The sequence below is a fragment of the Buteo buteo genome, chromosome 31 (genome assembly GCF_964188355.1).
Source record: "Buteo buteo chromosome 31, bButBut1.hap1.1, whole genome shotgun sequence".
Lineage (NCBI taxonomy): Eukaryota > Metazoa > Chordata > Aves > Accipitriformes > Accipitridae > Buteo > Buteo buteo.
Genome location: NC_134201.1, coordinates 2,774,386 through 2,789,220, shown reverse-complemented (window position 1 = coordinate 2,789,220; position 14,835 = coordinate 2,774,386). Strand labels below are relative to the sequence as shown.

Below are 14,835 nucleotides of genomic sequence, written 5' to 3'. Positions count from 1 at the left end.
CACGGCAGCCTTCCCAGGCCTGTGAGGGAAGGGGTTGAGGGGGTGTCGTGCCCCCCCCCCAAAAAAAAAAAAAAAAGACACAACACCCCCACACTGAGAAACCCCCCCAGGGAGCGGAGCCAAGTGAGGTTTATTGGGGGGGGGGGGGAAGTTTGGGGGTGTCAGGTGGGGGTTTGAGGGGTGATAAGGGGGTCGGGGGGGGGTTTAGGGAGATTTGGGGGGGGTCTAGGGGGATTTTGGAGGGGTCTGGGGGGTTTAGGGGGACTCGGGGAGGGGTTGAGGGGGGTCTCAGGGTTTTGGGGAGGCTCTGGGGGGGGTCTCAGGAGGGGGTTGGGTGACTCGGGGGAGGGTTTAAGGGGGGGGGGTGGTGGTCCCAAGGGTTTTGGAGGGGTTTTGGGCGGTCTCAGGGGGGGTTTGGGGGAGTCTTGGGGTGGTCTCAGGAGGGTTTGGGGGGTCTTGGGGGTTTTGGGGGGGGTCTTAGGGGGGTTTTGTGCGGGTTCGGGAGGGTTTGGGGGGTCTCAGGTGGGTTTTGTGTGAGTTCAGGAGGGTTTTGGGGTCTCAGGAGGGTTTTGGGGGGGTCCTAGGGGGGTTTTGTGCGGGTTCAGGGGGGTTTTGTGCGAGTTCAGGAGAGTTTTGGGGTCTCAGGAGGGTTTTGGGGGGTCCTAGGGGGGTTTTGTGTGGGTTCAGGGGGGTTTTGGGGGGTTTCAGGAGGGTTTCGGGGGTCTTCGGGGGGTTTTGTGTGGGTTCAGGGGGGTTTTGTGCGGGTTCAGGGGGGTTTTAGGGAGGTCTTGGGGGTCCTAGGGGGGCTTTGTGGGGGCTCAGGAGGGTTTTGGGGGGGGGTCTCACGGGGGCTTGGGTCTCAGGAAGGTTTTGGGGGGTCTCAGAAGGGGCTTGGGGGGGTCTTAGGGGGGTTTTGGGCGGGTTCAGGGGGGTTTGGGGGAGTCTTAGGGTGGTCTCAGGAGGGTTTGGGGGGTCTTGGGGGTTTTGGGGGGGGTTAGGAGGGTTTCGGGGGGGGTCTTAGGGGGGGTTTGTGCAGGTTCAGGAGGGTTTTGGGGTCTCAGGAGGTTTTGGGGGGGTCTTAGGGGGGTGTTGTGTGAGTTCAGGAGGGTTTTGGGGTCTCAGGAGGGTTTTGGGGGGTCCTAGGGGGGTTTTGTGCGGGTTCAGGGGGGTTTTGTGCAGGTTCAGGGGGGTTTTGGGGGGTCTCAGGAGGGTTTCGGGGGGTTTTGTGCGGGTTCAGGGGGGTTTTGTGCGGGTTCAGGGGGGTTTTGGGGGGTCTCAGGAGGGTTTCGGGGGGTCTCAGGAGTTTTTTTGGTCTCTCAGGGCCGCCGCAGGAGCCGCCGCCGCAGCTCGCGGGCGAGGAGCCGTCGTTCGCGGCGGGCGGCCTGCAGCACCCCCTGGTTCTCCTGCGCCCGCCGCGCCAGGTACGGCAGCGTCGCCTCGGCTCCCCCGTACGGCACCGACTTGTAGACGGCGTAACCGGCTTCGCCTGCGCCGGGGACGCGCCCGCACCCCGCGGTAAGGGCGAGAGCCCCCGAAAACGGCGCCCGAAGGGTCGGGGTGGGGGGGACGACGGACGTGACACCCACCCAACGCCAACGAGACGTGGTCGCACATTCCCAGCAGCTGCCCGAAGCAGACGCCGCCGCCTTGCCGCGGGATGCCCAATTCCTCCATCCTGCCGCGAAACGGAGGGCGGTCACGATTTTCGGCGGGGGTGTCGCCCGGCCCCACCCCAATTATACCCACCCCCCCCGCCGCCCACCTCTGCGTGGCGTGGAGCACCGACGCCTCGTTATGGGTGGCCACCATCACCCCGACCCCTTCGCCGTCCCGCGCCGCCAACCCCAGCGCCAACTCCAGGCACTCGCCGTAGCTGCCGGCAGGAAAATCGAGGGGGGCTCGACGCGCGTCTCGGGACAAAATCGGTGTTTTTGGACAAAATCGGCGTCTCGACGCCCCCCCCCCTCAAAATTTACCTGCGATGGGTAGCGTCCAAATTGGGGTGCACCGGCTCGGGGTTCCCCCCTTCCCTCGCCCGTCGCCGTTCCAGCTCCAGGTACGCTCCCCGCACCAATTTCACCCCGAAACACACGCCGCGCCGCCGCGCCGCCGCCGCGTCCCCCGCCAGCCGCCGCTTCCCGTCCTACGGGGTGGGGGGGGCGCGACGGTGGGTTTTCTCCCCTCGCCGCCGTGGGGCTGCCCCCCAAGTCCGCCCCCCCTCCGAGTACCTGCAGGTAGGCCTGGTAGGTGTTCCAGACCCACGGCGAACCCCGGTTGTGCCGCGCCATCAACGCCAACGTCGCCAAACTCAGCGCCGGGTTGACGTAACTCTGCTCCGCGTCCACCAGCACCCGCACGCCACGCGCGGCCGCGTGCTGGGCGAGGGAGAAAAACGTCGCGTCCCCCACCCCGGGCGTGGGGCGGGTGAGGGCCACGCCCTCGGCGGCGGAGCCACGCCCCCGCCCCGCGCCTCACCCCGGCCACGTCGTCCAGGCGCCGCAGCGAGACCCCCAAGTGCCGGTTCTCCTCCGGCGTCAGGCAGGGGAAGGCGGCGTCCTGCGGCGGGCCGGTTTTGACTCGATTTTGCCGATTTTGGGGGGAGAGGGGAGGGGCTAAAAGGGGCGTGGCGGGGCGTGGCTCCTACCTCGCCCCCCATCACCGCCGCCACCCGCTCCAGCGTCAGCTCGGGCTCCGGCTCCGCCAACCGTCGCGACACCGTTTCCTGCGGGGGGTGGGTTTTGTGGTTGGGGGGGGGGGGGGTCCGGGCCGCCCTCCCTCTCCCCGCTGACGGGTGGGGCATGGCGGGGCGTGGCGGGGCGTGACTCACGCAGAGGCGGGCGCTCATCAGGGCCGTCACCTTCAGCTGCATCATGGGGTGGGGGCCGGTGGCGGCCGCCAGCCCCACGCATTCCAGCGCCGCCCCGCGGTTGGCTTCGTACCACTCCTCCCTGCCCCACGCGTAACCAGAAAAGTAGGGCGGGGCCCCCCCCCCAAAAAAAAAAAAACCCCGCCCCGCCCTGCCCCGCCCCACCTACCCGTCCTTCTCCTGCCCCACGTCCTCCTCGGTGGGGACGGCCAACATGGGGCGCAGCCCCACGGCGCGCAGCCGCCCCGCCGCCGCCGCCACCTCGCCGGGGGTCTCGCCCCCCACGAACTGCCCGTAGAACGTGGCCCGCAGCAGCCCGCCCCACAGCCGGGCCCCCAAAATTTTCCGCGAGGTCGCCAGGATCTACGGGGCGGCAAAAAAAGGGAGGGGTCGCACCCCGCCCGGCGGCGCCGCGGGGCGCGGCGGATCGGGCGGCGTCTCCTCACCGTGCCGGCGTGTCGCACCAGGCGGGGGAAAGCGCAGAGCCGCAGCACCAGCAGCGCCCGCGCCAGCTCCCGCCCGCTCTTCAGCCGGAACGCCGCCCCGTCCCCGAAATTCAAGGGGGTCCCTTTGGCCGTGGGGCGCCCCACGGCGGCGGCCCCGCCCCGCTCCTGCCCCATGGCCGGCGCGCAAAGGTCGGCGCTCGCCGCGGGGCCGCCCTTAAATCCGAAAACCGCCCCCCAACACTTTGCCCCCCGCCGCTTCGTCACTCATTAACCCGGCCCCCGCACGCATCAGCGCTCCCCATAACGAGGCGAGTCGTTTGCCGAGCGGGAGAATTTTTTTTTTTTTTAATTCGGGGCGGGGCAGGGCGGGGCTCAGTAGTTGGAGCCGCGCTCCTGCTGACGGTAACCGCCGCGGCGCAAGTAGCCGCCGTCTCCTTTCCGGTAGCCGTCTTTTTGATCTGCGGGGTAGAAAAGAGGGGTGAGGGGTGTGGCGCGAGGGCGGGGCGCGCGGGCGTGGCGCGGGGGCGGGGCGGACCTCGGAAGTATCCGCCGTAGGAGCCTTGCTTGTGGTCGAAGACGCGCTCGTTGTTCTCCACCAGGTTCCCCAGTTTTTCGGCCAGCTGCAGGGCCAGGTTCTGCTGCGCCGTCGGTTCCGTCCGGTGCATCATCACCGTCTGCGTCGGTTGGTCGAGAGACGCCTAGGGAAAAGGCGGGGGCGGGGTCAGGCTCCGCCCCGCGGCCACGCCCTCCCGGGCCGCCACCCGCCACGCTCACCATCAGCTCCTCGTTGATGATCATTTTGCTAATGATGCTGTGAACCGTCGGCAGGTCCAGCTCGAACATGTCCGCCAGGATCTCCATGCTGAGGGCGGAGGAGTCAGCGCGGCCACGCCCCCCGCGCCCCGCCCCGAGCCACGCCCCGCCCCGCCCGTCACCTGATCGAGTCGTAGACGCTGCTGTAGGTGAAGAGATACGTGCGGAGCGACTCCTCTTGGATCTTCCTGCGGGACGGAAGAACGAAGAAGAGTCGCGTCAAAAAAAACGAAGAAGGTCAAAGAGTCGCGTCAAGGGAGCGATGAGGCGTCGCCCCGCCCTGCCACGCCCACGCCCCACCCACCTGACCAGCATGGCCCGCACTTTGTCGGCCTCGGGGAAGAGATCCCACACTTTCCCGTTCATCTTCTCGTTAACGACGAAGCGGTGGCACGTCCGCCAGTCGCCCATCTTCATCGCCTTCGAGGCGGCCACCACGTGCTCCCGCATGGATTCCGGCGGCCCTAAACGAGTCCAAAAATTTGGGTTTTTCCCCAAAAAGACTCGCAGGGGTGGGAAAAATCTGGTTTTTTTCCCAAAAAAGACTCGCGGGGGTGGAAAAATCTGGTTTTTTTCCCAAAAAAGACTCGCGGGGATGGGAAAATCTGTTGTTTCTTCCCCAAAAAGACTTGCAGGAGTGGGAAAAATCTGGTTTTTTTCCCCAAAAAGACTGGCGGGGGTGGGAAAATCTGTTGGTTTTCCCCAAAAAGACTGGCGGGGGTGGGAAAAATCTGATTTTTTTCCCAAAAAAGACTGGCAGGGGTGGGAAAATCTGGTTTTTTTCCCCAAAAAGACTTGTGGGGGTGGAAAAAATCTGTTGTTTTTCCCCAAAAAGACTTGTGGGGGTGGGAAAAATCTGTTGTTTCTCCCCAAAAAGACTGGCGGGGGTGGGAAAATCTGGGTTTTTTTCCCCAAAAAGACTGGCGGGGGTCGGAAAATCTGTTGTTTCTCCCCAAAAAGACTCATGGGGGTGGGAAAAATCTGGTTTTTTTCCCAAAAAAGACTCGCGGGGGTGGGAAGATCTGTTGTTTTTTCCCCAAAAAGACTCGCGGGGGTGGGAAAATCTGGGTTTTTTCCCCAAAAAGACTTGTGAGGGTGGGAAAAACTATTGTTTTTTCCCAAAAAGACTTGCGGGGGTGGGAGAATTTGGTTTTTTTCCCCAAAAAGACTCGCGGGGGTGGGAAAATCTGTTTTTTTTCCCCAAAAAGATTTGCGGTGGTGGAAAAATCTGATTTTTTCCCCCAAAAGACTCGCGGGGTTGGGAAAATCTGGGTTTTTTTCCCCAAAAAGACTGGTGGTGGTTGGAAAAATCTGGTTTTTTTCCCCCAAAAGACTGGCAGGGGTGGGGAAATCTGTTTTTTTTTCCCCAAAAAGACTGGCGGGGGTTGGGAAAATCTGGTTTTTTTCCCAAAAAAGACCGGTCGGGGGTGGGAAAAATCTGATTTCTTTCCCAAAAAAGACTCGCGAGGGTGGGGAAAATCTGGGGTTTTTTTCCCCAAAAAGACTGGCGGGGGTGGGGAAATCTGGTTTTTTTTCCCCAAAAAGACTGGCGGGGGTTGGGAAAATCTGTTTTTTTTTCCAAAAAAGACCGGTCGGGGGTGGGAAAAATCTGATTTCTTTCCCAAAAAAGACTCGCGAGGGTGGGGAAAATCTGGGGTTTTTTCCCCAAAAAGACTGGCGGGGGTGGGAAAATCTGCGTTTTTTTCCCCAAAAAGACACGCGGGGGTGGGAAAATCTGTTTTTTTTCCCCAAAAGACTGGCGGGGGTGGGAAAAATCTGTTCTTTTTCCCAAAAAAGACTGGCGGGGGTGGGAAGACCTGTTGTTTTTCCCCAAAAAGACTTGCGGGGGTGCGAAAAATCTGTTGTTTTTCCCCAAAAAGACTTGTGGGGGTGGGAAAAATCTGTTGTTTTTCCCCAAAAAGACTCGCGGGGGTGGGAAAATCTGCGTTTTTTCCCCAAAAAGACTTGCGGGGGTGGGAAAATCTGGTTTTTTTTCCCAAAAAATACTTGCGGGGGTTGGAAAAATCTGGTTTTTTTCCCGAAAAAGACTTGTGTGGGTGGGAAAAATCTGATTTTTTTCCCCAAAAAAGACTGGTGGGGGTGGAAAAACCTGGGTTTTTTCCCCAGAAAGACTGGCGGGGGTGGGAAAAATCTGATTTTTTTCCCAAAAAGGACTGGCGGGGGTGGGGAAATCTGTTCTTTTCCCCAAAAAGACTCGTGGGGTTGGGAAAATCTGGGTTTTTTTCCCCAAAAAGACTCACAGGGGTGGGAAAAATCTGTTGTTTTTCCTCAAAAAGACTCGCAGGGGTGGGAAAATCTGGGTTTTTTCCCCAAAAAGACTCGTGGGGGTGGGAAAATCTGTTGTTTTTCCCAAAAAAGACTGGCGGGGGTGGGAAAAATCTGATTTTTTTCCCAAAAAAGACTGGCGGGGGTGGGAAAAATCTGATTTTTTTCCCAAAAAAGACTGGTGAGGGTGGGAAAATCTGGTTTTTTTCCCCAAAAAGACTGGCGGGGGTGGGAAAATCTGGGTTTTTTCCCCAAAAAGACTGGCGGGGGTCGGAAAATCTGGGTTTTTTCCCCAAAAAGACTCGCGGTGGTTGGAAAAATCTGGTTTTTTTCCCAAAAAAGACTGGCGGGGGTGGGAAAATCTGTTTTTTTTCCCCAAAAAGACTGGCGGGGGTGGGAAAATCTGGGTTTTTTCCCCAAAAAGACTGGCAGGGGTGGGAAAATCTGGGTTTTTTTCCCCAAAAAGACTCGCGGTGGTTGGAAAAATCTGGTTTTTTTCCCAAAAAAGACTGGTGGGGGTGGGAAAATCTGTTTTTTTTCCCCAAAAAGACTGGCGGGGGTGGAAAAACCTGGTTTTTTTCCCCAAAAAGACTGGCGCGGTTGGGAAAATCTGTTTTTTTCCCCCAAAAAGACTCGCGGGGGTGGGAAAATCTGTTGTTTTTCCCCAAAAAGACTGGTGGGGGTGGGAAAAATCTGTTGTTTTTTTCCCCCAAAAAAGACTCGCGGGGGTGGGAAGATCTGTTGTTTTTTCCCAAAAAATACTGGTGGGGGTGGGAAAAAATCTGATTTTTTTCCCAAAAAAGACTCGCAGGGGTGGGAAAATCTGGTTTTTTTCCCGAAAAATACTTGCGGGGGTAGGAAAATCTGTTCGTTTTTCCCCAAAAAGACTCGTGGGGGTGGGAAAATCTGGTTTTTTTCCCCAAAAAGACTGGCGGGGGTGGGAAAAATCTGATTTTTTTCCCCAGAAGATTGGCGGGGGTGGGAAAATCTGGTTTTTTTCCCAAAAAAGACCGGTCGGGGGTGGGAAAATCTGTTTTTTTTCCCCAAAAAGACCGGCGGGGGTAGGAAAATCTGTTTTCCCCCCCCCAAAAGCCTGGCGCGGGTGGGATTTTTGGGGGGATTTTAGGAAGATTCCTCCGTACCCAAGAGCGGCTGCCTCTCCCCGACGCGCAGCTGGTGGTGGAACTGCTTGCTGATCATCCGCCGCCGGGCGTCGAACTCGTGGGCCGCCATGTAGGGGATCTCCAGCAACATGGCCGCCACCAAGTAGACGCACTCCAGCAGCTCCAGGTTGACGTGCATGTGGAACGGCACCTGCCGGCGCTTTTCCACCTTTTCCTGCTCCGGATTCCGCTCCTGGAGACTCCGGAGGAGCAGCCCCTGCCCCAGCAGCTCCTTGGCTCGCCCGGACGACTGGATGTCCAGCAGAGCGTTGTGGGCGTCTTTGATCAGCCCCTCGCGGAAGGCGCAGATCCCCAGCTGGACCATGGTGCGGTTGTAGAGGATCTGGGCGGGGTCAGGGCGGGGTTAGGGCGGGGCTGGGAGGGGTCAGGGCGGGGCTGGGGGACTTGGGATGGTGGGAAGTGGGGGGGGGGACGCACCTGAAAGTGAAGGTGATGGAGGGAATTGCAGGTGGTTGGGGGGTAGAGGGGATCTGGGTGGGGTTAGGGTGGGGCTGGGAGGGGTCAGGGCGGGGCTGGGTGGATTTGGGAGGGCGGGAAGGGGTGGGGGGGAGCTGGAATGGGAGGGGATGGAGGGAACTGCGGGCGGTTCGGGGGTGGAAGGGATCGGGGTGGGGTTAGGGCGGGGTTAGGGTGGGGCTGGGAGGGGTCAGGGCGGGGCTGGGGGACTTGGGATGGTGGGAAGGGGGGGGACACACTTGAAAGTGAAGGTGATGGAGGGAACTGCGGGCGGTTGGGGGGTAGGGGGGATCTGGGTGGGGTTAGGGCGGGGTTAGGGTGGGGCTGGGAGGGGTCAGGGCGGGGTTAGGGTGGGGATGGGGTGGGCCTGGGGCAGGGCGGCGGTGGAGGGACTTGGGGGGGCAAGCTGAAATTGGAGGGGATGGAGGGAACTGTGGGCGGTTGGGGGGTGGAAGGGATCTGGGTGGGGTTAGGGCGGGGTTAGGGTGGGGCTGGGAGGGGTCAGGGCGGGGCTGGGTGGATTTGGGAGGGCGGGAAGGGGTGGGGGGGAGCTGGAATGGGAGGGGATGGAGGGAACCGTGGGGGGTTGGGGGGTAGAGGGGACCCCGACGTCACCCTATAGGGACCCCACGGGGATTTGGGGGGCAGAGGGGACCCCGGGATCCCCCTATAGGTGCCCCATAGGAACTTGGGGGGCACGGGGGGACCCCGATATCCCCCTATAGGGACCCCATAAAGACTTGGGGGTCACAGGCAGACCCTAATATCGCCCCATAGGGACCCCACAGGGACTTGGGGGTCACGGGTGGACCCCAATACTGCCCCATAGGGACCCCACGGGGACTTGGGGGGCAGAAAAGGACCCCGATATCTCCATATAGGGACCCTACAGACACTTGGGGGTCATGGGTGGACCCCAATATCCCCCTATAGGGACCCCACAGACACTTGGGGGGCAGAGGGGGACCCCGATATCCCCTTATAGGGACCCCATAAGGACTTGGGGGGCAGAAGGGGTCCCCAATATCGCCCTATAGGGACCCTACAGACACTTGGGGGTCACGGGTCGACCCCAATATCCCCCTATAGGGACCCCACGGGGACTTGGGGGTCACGGGCGGACCCCGATATCCCCCTATAGGGCCCCTGCAACCACTTGGGGGGCAGAAGGGGACCCCAATATCGCCCCATAGGGACCCCATAGAGACTCGGGGGGGGGGGGGTGTCCCGAAATCGGGTGGGCGTGGCGTCACCTGGACGGGGGGGTCGGCGTGCTGGATGTTGTCCTGCAGGTGTGACATCAGCATGAGGTCACGGGCCTGGTACCAGCGGCTGTGGAGGGCGTGGTGGTAGATGTGGCACAAGATGGCGCAGGTGCGGATGCGGTCGGTGCGGTCCTTGGCGTAGACGTACTTGCAGAGGCGCTCCATCAGCGCCGCCGAGTCTTCCTCCTCCTCCTCCTCCTCCTCCCCGCCCCCCGCTGCGGGCGGCGCCGGCGGGGCGTCGCCGCGGGCGCGGCGGTGGGCGCGGTAGTCGAACTTGTAGTAGGTGTGGAGGACGCGGCGGAGGTAGACGCGGCACAGCTCCTCCGTCGTCCCTTTCTCCTGCAGGTAGCGCTGGAGGCGGGCGATGATGCCGCAGACGCGCCCTTCGTCCTTCAGGTGGTCGACGTACTCTGCGGGGCGGGGCAGGGCGGGGTCGGCCTCCGCCCCGCTGCTCCGCCTCCGCTCCCGGCCCCGCCCGGGACTCACCTTGGGAGTGCGGGTCGGTGTTTTGCATGATTTTGGTGAATTCTTCGTCCATCCGCTCCACCAGGGTGAGGATGCAGCCGCGCACGCGGTAGGGCTGCGGGGCGGGGCGGGGAGGGGCTGGGGGGGGGGGCGTGGCCCGCCCCACGGCTGCCCCACGGCATCCCCCGAGGGGAAAACCTCCCCTCTCGAGAGCAGAAAGTGCCGCCCCCAGCCCCACAACTGCCCCTCCCAGCCCCACAACTGCCCCCCAGCCCCACAACTACCCCTTTGAGACCCACAGCTGCCCCCCCAGACCCACAACTGTCCCGTCCGGACCCACAACTGCCCCTTTGAGACCCACAAGTACCCCCCCCAGCTGCAAAACTGCCCCATCCGGACCCACAACTATCTCCTCAGCCCCACAACTACCCCTTTGAGACCCGCAACTACCCCCCCAGCCCCACAACTGCCCCATCCAGACCCACAAGTACTCCCCCAGACCCAAAACTGCCCCATCCGGACCCACAACTATCCCCCCAGCCCCACAACTACCCCTTTGAGACCCACAACTGCCCCCCCAGCCCCACAACTGCCCTGTCCAGACCCACAACTGCCCCTTTGAGACCCACAACTGCCCCCCCAGACCCACAACTGCCCCCCCCAGCCCCACAACTGCCCCTTTGAGACCCACAACTGCCCCCCCAGACCCACAACTGTCACGTCTGGTCCCACAACTGCCCTGTCCAGACCCAAAACTGCCCCTTTGCGACCTACAACTGCCCCCCCCAGCCCCACAACTGCCCGTTTGAGACCCACAACTGCCCCCCCAGCCCCACAACTGCCCCCCCAGCCCCACAAGTACCCCCCCAGACCCACAACTGCCCCTTTGAGACCCACAACTGCCCCCCCAGACCCACACTTACCTCCTCAAACCCCACCACCACCCCTCCCCAAACCCTAAAACCGCCCTGCCCCGCCCCACCACCGCCCCGCCCCACGCCCTCCCCGGCCCCGCCCACCTGCTCGGGATTGGCCAGGTTCTCCGACTCCTCCACGATGTTCTCCCCGATGAAAATCTCCGGGTGGGCGAAGAGGATGTCCAGGAGCTCCTCGATGCACCCCAAACATTTCTGCCACATTTCCGGCTGCGCCCCGTCGAAAAAAAAAAAAAAACCCCAAAATTACCAAATATGGCCTAAAGGGCGTGCCCGCCCCGCCCCGCCCCGCGCCCCGCCCCACCTTCATGTAGGTGGCCAAGTTGGGGTTGTAGTCGTAGAGCGACGCGATGATGTTGAACTTGATCTTCACCTCCAGCGCCACGCCCAGCCCGTTCTCGTTAGCGATGCTCACCAGCAGCTGCAGCAGCTCGATCTGCGCCGCCCTGCGCAGCCAATCCCGGCGGTCGGCTGCCGCTAGCCCCGCCCCCCCCCCCGGCCCCCGCCCCGGCCCCGCCCCGCCTCACCGATCCGTCCCTTTCTTCCCCCGCGCCTGCAGGATCTCGTTGAGCTTCTTCACCACCACGGCGTGGTTGATCTCCGTCCCTTTGGCGAACATCTTGGGCTTCTCCTGCGGGACCGACGCCTTCAGGGGCGCCGCCCCACCTGCCCCGCCCCGCCGCGCCCCGCCCCGCCCTTTACCTTGACGAGCGGCACCCCGCCCTTGACCTTCTCCCACTCGCCGCCTTCGTTGTCCTCCTCCTCCTCCTCGTACTTGCGGCTCTTGCGGTCGTGCTTCTTCTTCGCCTTCTCCTCCCGTTTCTTCTCGCCGCTTTTCTTGTCCTCGTCCCTGCCGGGGGCGGGGCGGACCCACCGCTTAGGGGGGGCGCGGCGGCGCCGCCCCTGCCCCGCCCCAGCCCCGCCCCCCCCCGTACTTCTTCAAGAACTTGGAGGCCAGCGACGTGTACTTCCCCTCATCCTCGTCCGACTCCGAGTCCGTGTCCGAGTCGGACGAGCCCCAGTCTTCCTCCGAGTCCGACTCCTCCTCTTCCTCCTCCTCCGCCTGTGACGGGACCGCCCGGGGTGGGGTCAGCCCCGCCCCGCTGCCCCGCCCCGCCCCGCCCCGCCCCGGCGACCCCACCTCCATCTTCTTCAAGTAACGGCTGCGCGACTCGCCGCCGGCGTCCTTCTTCTTCAGGAAAGCGGCGGCGCTGACGCCGTCCTCGTCCTCCTCCTCCTCCGAGGACGAAGAGGTGGAGCCTGGCAGGAAGAGGCCACACCCAGAAGGAGGCGGAGTCCAGCCCCGCCCCGCCCGCCCCGCCCCGCGCCCCCATCTCACCTTCCGAATCCCGACTCTTCTTCTCCTCGTCTTCGTCCGACTGCTCCGGGTTCTGCACCGTGACGCGAAGGCGGAGACGATTCAGCCCCGCCCCGGCCCCGCCCCCGCGCTCCGCCCCCGCGGCCCCGCCCGCCCCGCCCACCTGCTTGTAATTAGCGATGTGCGTCTCGTAATCCCGGTTGTACTTCCGGATCTTCTGCCGCAGGGTGCTGAGCGCCTTCGCGTTGTTCTTGTTCATCTTCTTCTTCCCCTCCTTGTCCTCCCACAGCTGCGGACGAGCGACCAATCCCCCCGCTCAGCCCCGCCCCGCGCCCCGCCCCCCCCGCCCCGCGGCCCCGCCCCGCACCTCGTTAAGGTAATCCTCCAAATCGGCCAGGATGCGGACGTAGAAGCGGGGCACGCCCTCCTTGTCGACGATGCTCTTGGCTTTGCCGTAGGCTTTGCCGAGGAGCTCGAACTCCTCCAGGCACTTGGTGACGTCGCGGATCTTCATGGCGTTGCGGATCGTCTTGATCAAGTTCGTCAGCTCCTCGAACCTGCGGGGCGGGGCAGGGGCGGGGCCGTCAGCCCCGCGCCGCCCCCGCCCGGGCGGGGCTTCGGGCGGGGCCGCACCGTTTGTCCTTGGCGCTGCGGACGACGCGCTTGGTGTCCTCCTCGTCCTCGCTCAGCAGGATCGGCCTGGGGAGCGGAGAAGCGAAGGGAAGTGTGGGGCAGCCCCACGGCGAAATTCGTCGGGAATAAATAAATAAAAAAAAAAGGGCGGGGCGCTGCCCCACAGCGCCCCGGCCCCGCCCCCTCACTTGCTGTAGTTTCCCCCGACGGGTTTGGTCACCAGCTCGTCGCCCGACACGGAGGATTCCGATTCGCTGTCGGAGCCGGTGGTGAAGAAACGCGACATGGCGGCGGCGTGTGGGGCGGCGGCGTGTGGGGCGGCGGCGGCGACGTGTGGGGCTGGGGAAAGGGAGGTCGGGGGTCGGACCCACGGCCCGGCTCTGCCCCATGGATTTGATGGCCCCAGAGATCTGCCTGCCCCACGGATCCCTCAGCCCCATAGATTTGCCTGCCCCACAGATCTCCCAGGCCCTAGAGCTACACCAGCCCCACAGCTCCCTCTCCCCACAGATCCCCCAGTCCCATGGATCCCACAGATCCCTCAGCCCCATAGATCTGCCAGCCCCACAGATCTCCCAGCCCCATAGATTTGCCTGCCCCACAGATCCCCCTGCCCCACAGATCTCCCAGGCCCTAGAGCTACACCAGCCCCACAGATTTGCCTCCCCTCAGCCCCATAGATCTGCCAGCCCCACAGATCTCCCAGGCCCTATAGCTACACCAGCCCCACGGCTCCCTCTCCCCATAGATTCCCCAGTCCCACAGATCCCCCAGCCCCATAGATTTGCCCGCCCCACAGATCCCTCAGCCCCACAGATCCCCCTGCCCCACAGATCCCTCAGGCCCTAGAGCTACACCAGCCCCACGGCTCCCTCTCCCCACAGATCCCCCAGCCCCATAGATCCCACAGGATCCCCAGATCCCTCAGCCCCATAGATTTGCCCGCCACACAGACCCTCCAGCCCCACAGATTCCCCAGGCCCTATAGCTACACCAGCCCCATGGCTCCCTCTCCCCATAGATCCCCCAGCCCCACAGATCGCCCAGCCCCATAGATCCCACAGGATCCCCAAATCCCTCAGCCCCATAGATCTGCCCGCCCCACAGATCCCTCAGCCCCCCAGATTTCCCAGCCCCCCCCCGATCCCCCCCAATCAACCCACCTGCCCCATGGCTTCCCCAGCCCCATAACTACACCCCCCCTAGAGATCCACCACCCCCCCATAGCCCCACAGATCCCCCTGCCCCACAGATCCCTCAGCCCCACAGATCTCCCAGGCCCTATAACTACACCAGCCCCACACATTTGCCTCCCCACAGCCCCCCCAGATCCCTCAGCCCCATAGATCTGCCAGCCCCACAGATCTCCCAGGCCCTAGAGCTACACCAGCCCCACGGCTCCCTCTCCCCACAGATCCCCCTGCCCCACAGATCTCCCAGGCCCCACAGATCCCCCTGCCCCACAGATCCCTCAGGCCCTAGAGCTACACCAGCCCCACGGCTCCCTCTCCTGCCCCACAGATCCCTCAGCCCCACAGCTCCCCCCCAATCCACCCCCCTGCCCCACGGATTCCCCAGCCCCACAACTACCCCCCCACAGAGATCCCCCCCCCCCCAGCCCCACAGATCTCCCAGGCCCTAGAGCTACACCAGGCCCACGGCTCCCTCTCCCCACAGATCCCCCTGCCCCACAGATCCCTCAGCCCCACAGCACCCCCCCCCCAATCCACCCCCCTGCCCCACGGATTCCCCAGCCCCACAACTTCCCCCCCCCAGCCCCACAGATCTCCCAGGCCCTATAACTACACCAGCCCCACAGATTCCCCCCCCCAGCCCCACAGATCTTCTCCGCCCCACACCTCCCCCCCCCCCGACGCTCCCCCCGCCCCCCACCGGCCCCTCCCCCCCCCAAATCCCCCCCTCCCCCCCCCCCCGCACTCGCACGCGGCAGCAGCGACGCTTTCCCGAACCCTCCGGGCTGCGGAAGAGGCGGCCGCGTGGGGGAGGAAGTGACGTCAGCGCGCCGACCTTCCGCTCCCCCCCCCCCCGCCGTCGCGGTGGCCGATGGGAAACCGAGTCCCTACGGGAGCGCACACCCCCTCCCCCGGTAAAAAAGCCACGCCCCCTCGAGCCACGCCCCGTGGCAAAAGCCACACCCCCGTGTTGCA

General features: G+C 63.5%; 2 protein-coding genes across 7 annotated transcripts; both read right to left on the bottom strand.

Moving 5' to 3' along the window:
- Positions 1 to 1,296: 1,296 nt before the first annotated feature.
- Positions 1,297 to 3,486, bottom strand: PRODH2 (proline dehydrogenase 2). The gene is made up of 10 exons (XM_075018763.1): positions 3,313 to 3,486; positions 3,036 to 3,229; positions 2,828 to 2,948; positions 2,645 to 2,722; positions 2,476 to 2,556; positions 2,229 to 2,375; positions 1,977 to 2,143; positions 1,763 to 1,873; positions 1,587 to 1,675; positions 1,297 to 1,486 (listed from the first exon to the last, which is right to left on the bottom strand). Exons 1-10 carry the CDS (start codon positions 3,484 to 3,486, stop codon positions 1,317 to 1,319), a joined length of 1,332 nt encoding a protein of 443 aa, XP_074874864.1. The 3' UTR covers positions 1,297 to 1,316.
- Positions 3,487 to 3,633: 147 nt separating this feature from the next.
- Positions 3,634 to 14,659, bottom strand: LOC142026049 (eukaryotic translation initiation factor 3 subunit C-like). 6 transcript variants are annotated; one of them, XM_075018839.1, is made up of 21 exons: positions 14,612 to 14,659; positions 12,856 to 13,006; positions 12,668 to 12,733; positions 12,402 to 12,591; positions 12,198 to 12,323; positions 12,056 to 12,107; positions 11,858 to 11,976; positions 11,652 to 11,779; positions 11,419 to 11,566; positions 11,244 to 11,347; positions 11,021 to 11,162; positions 10,801 to 10,926; positions 9,803 to 9,896; positions 9,465 to 9,726; positions 9,305 to 9,383; positions 7,554 to 7,917; positions 4,430 to 4,589; positions 4,248 to 4,313; positions 4,087 to 4,174; positions 3,848 to 4,010; positions 3,634 to 3,770 (listed from the first exon to the last, which is right to left on the bottom strand). In XM_075018839.1, the coding sequence occupies exons 2-21, from the start codon at positions 12,951 to 12,953 to the stop codon at positions 3,685 to 3,687; spliced, it is 2,661 nt and encodes an 886-aa protein (XP_074874940.1). In that variant the 5' UTR covers positions 12,954 to 13,006; positions 14,612 to 14,659; the 3' UTR covers positions 3,634 to 3,684. The 6 variants fall into 6 exon arrangements, with proteins under 6 accessions (XP_074874940.1, XP_074874935.1, XP_074874939.1 ...); XM_075018834.1 differs by having other exon boundaries at positions 9,305 to 9,726; XM_075018838.1 differs by having other exon boundaries at positions 3,634 to 3,761; positions 9,305 to 9,726.
- Positions 14,660 to 14,835: the final 176 nt, after the last annotated feature.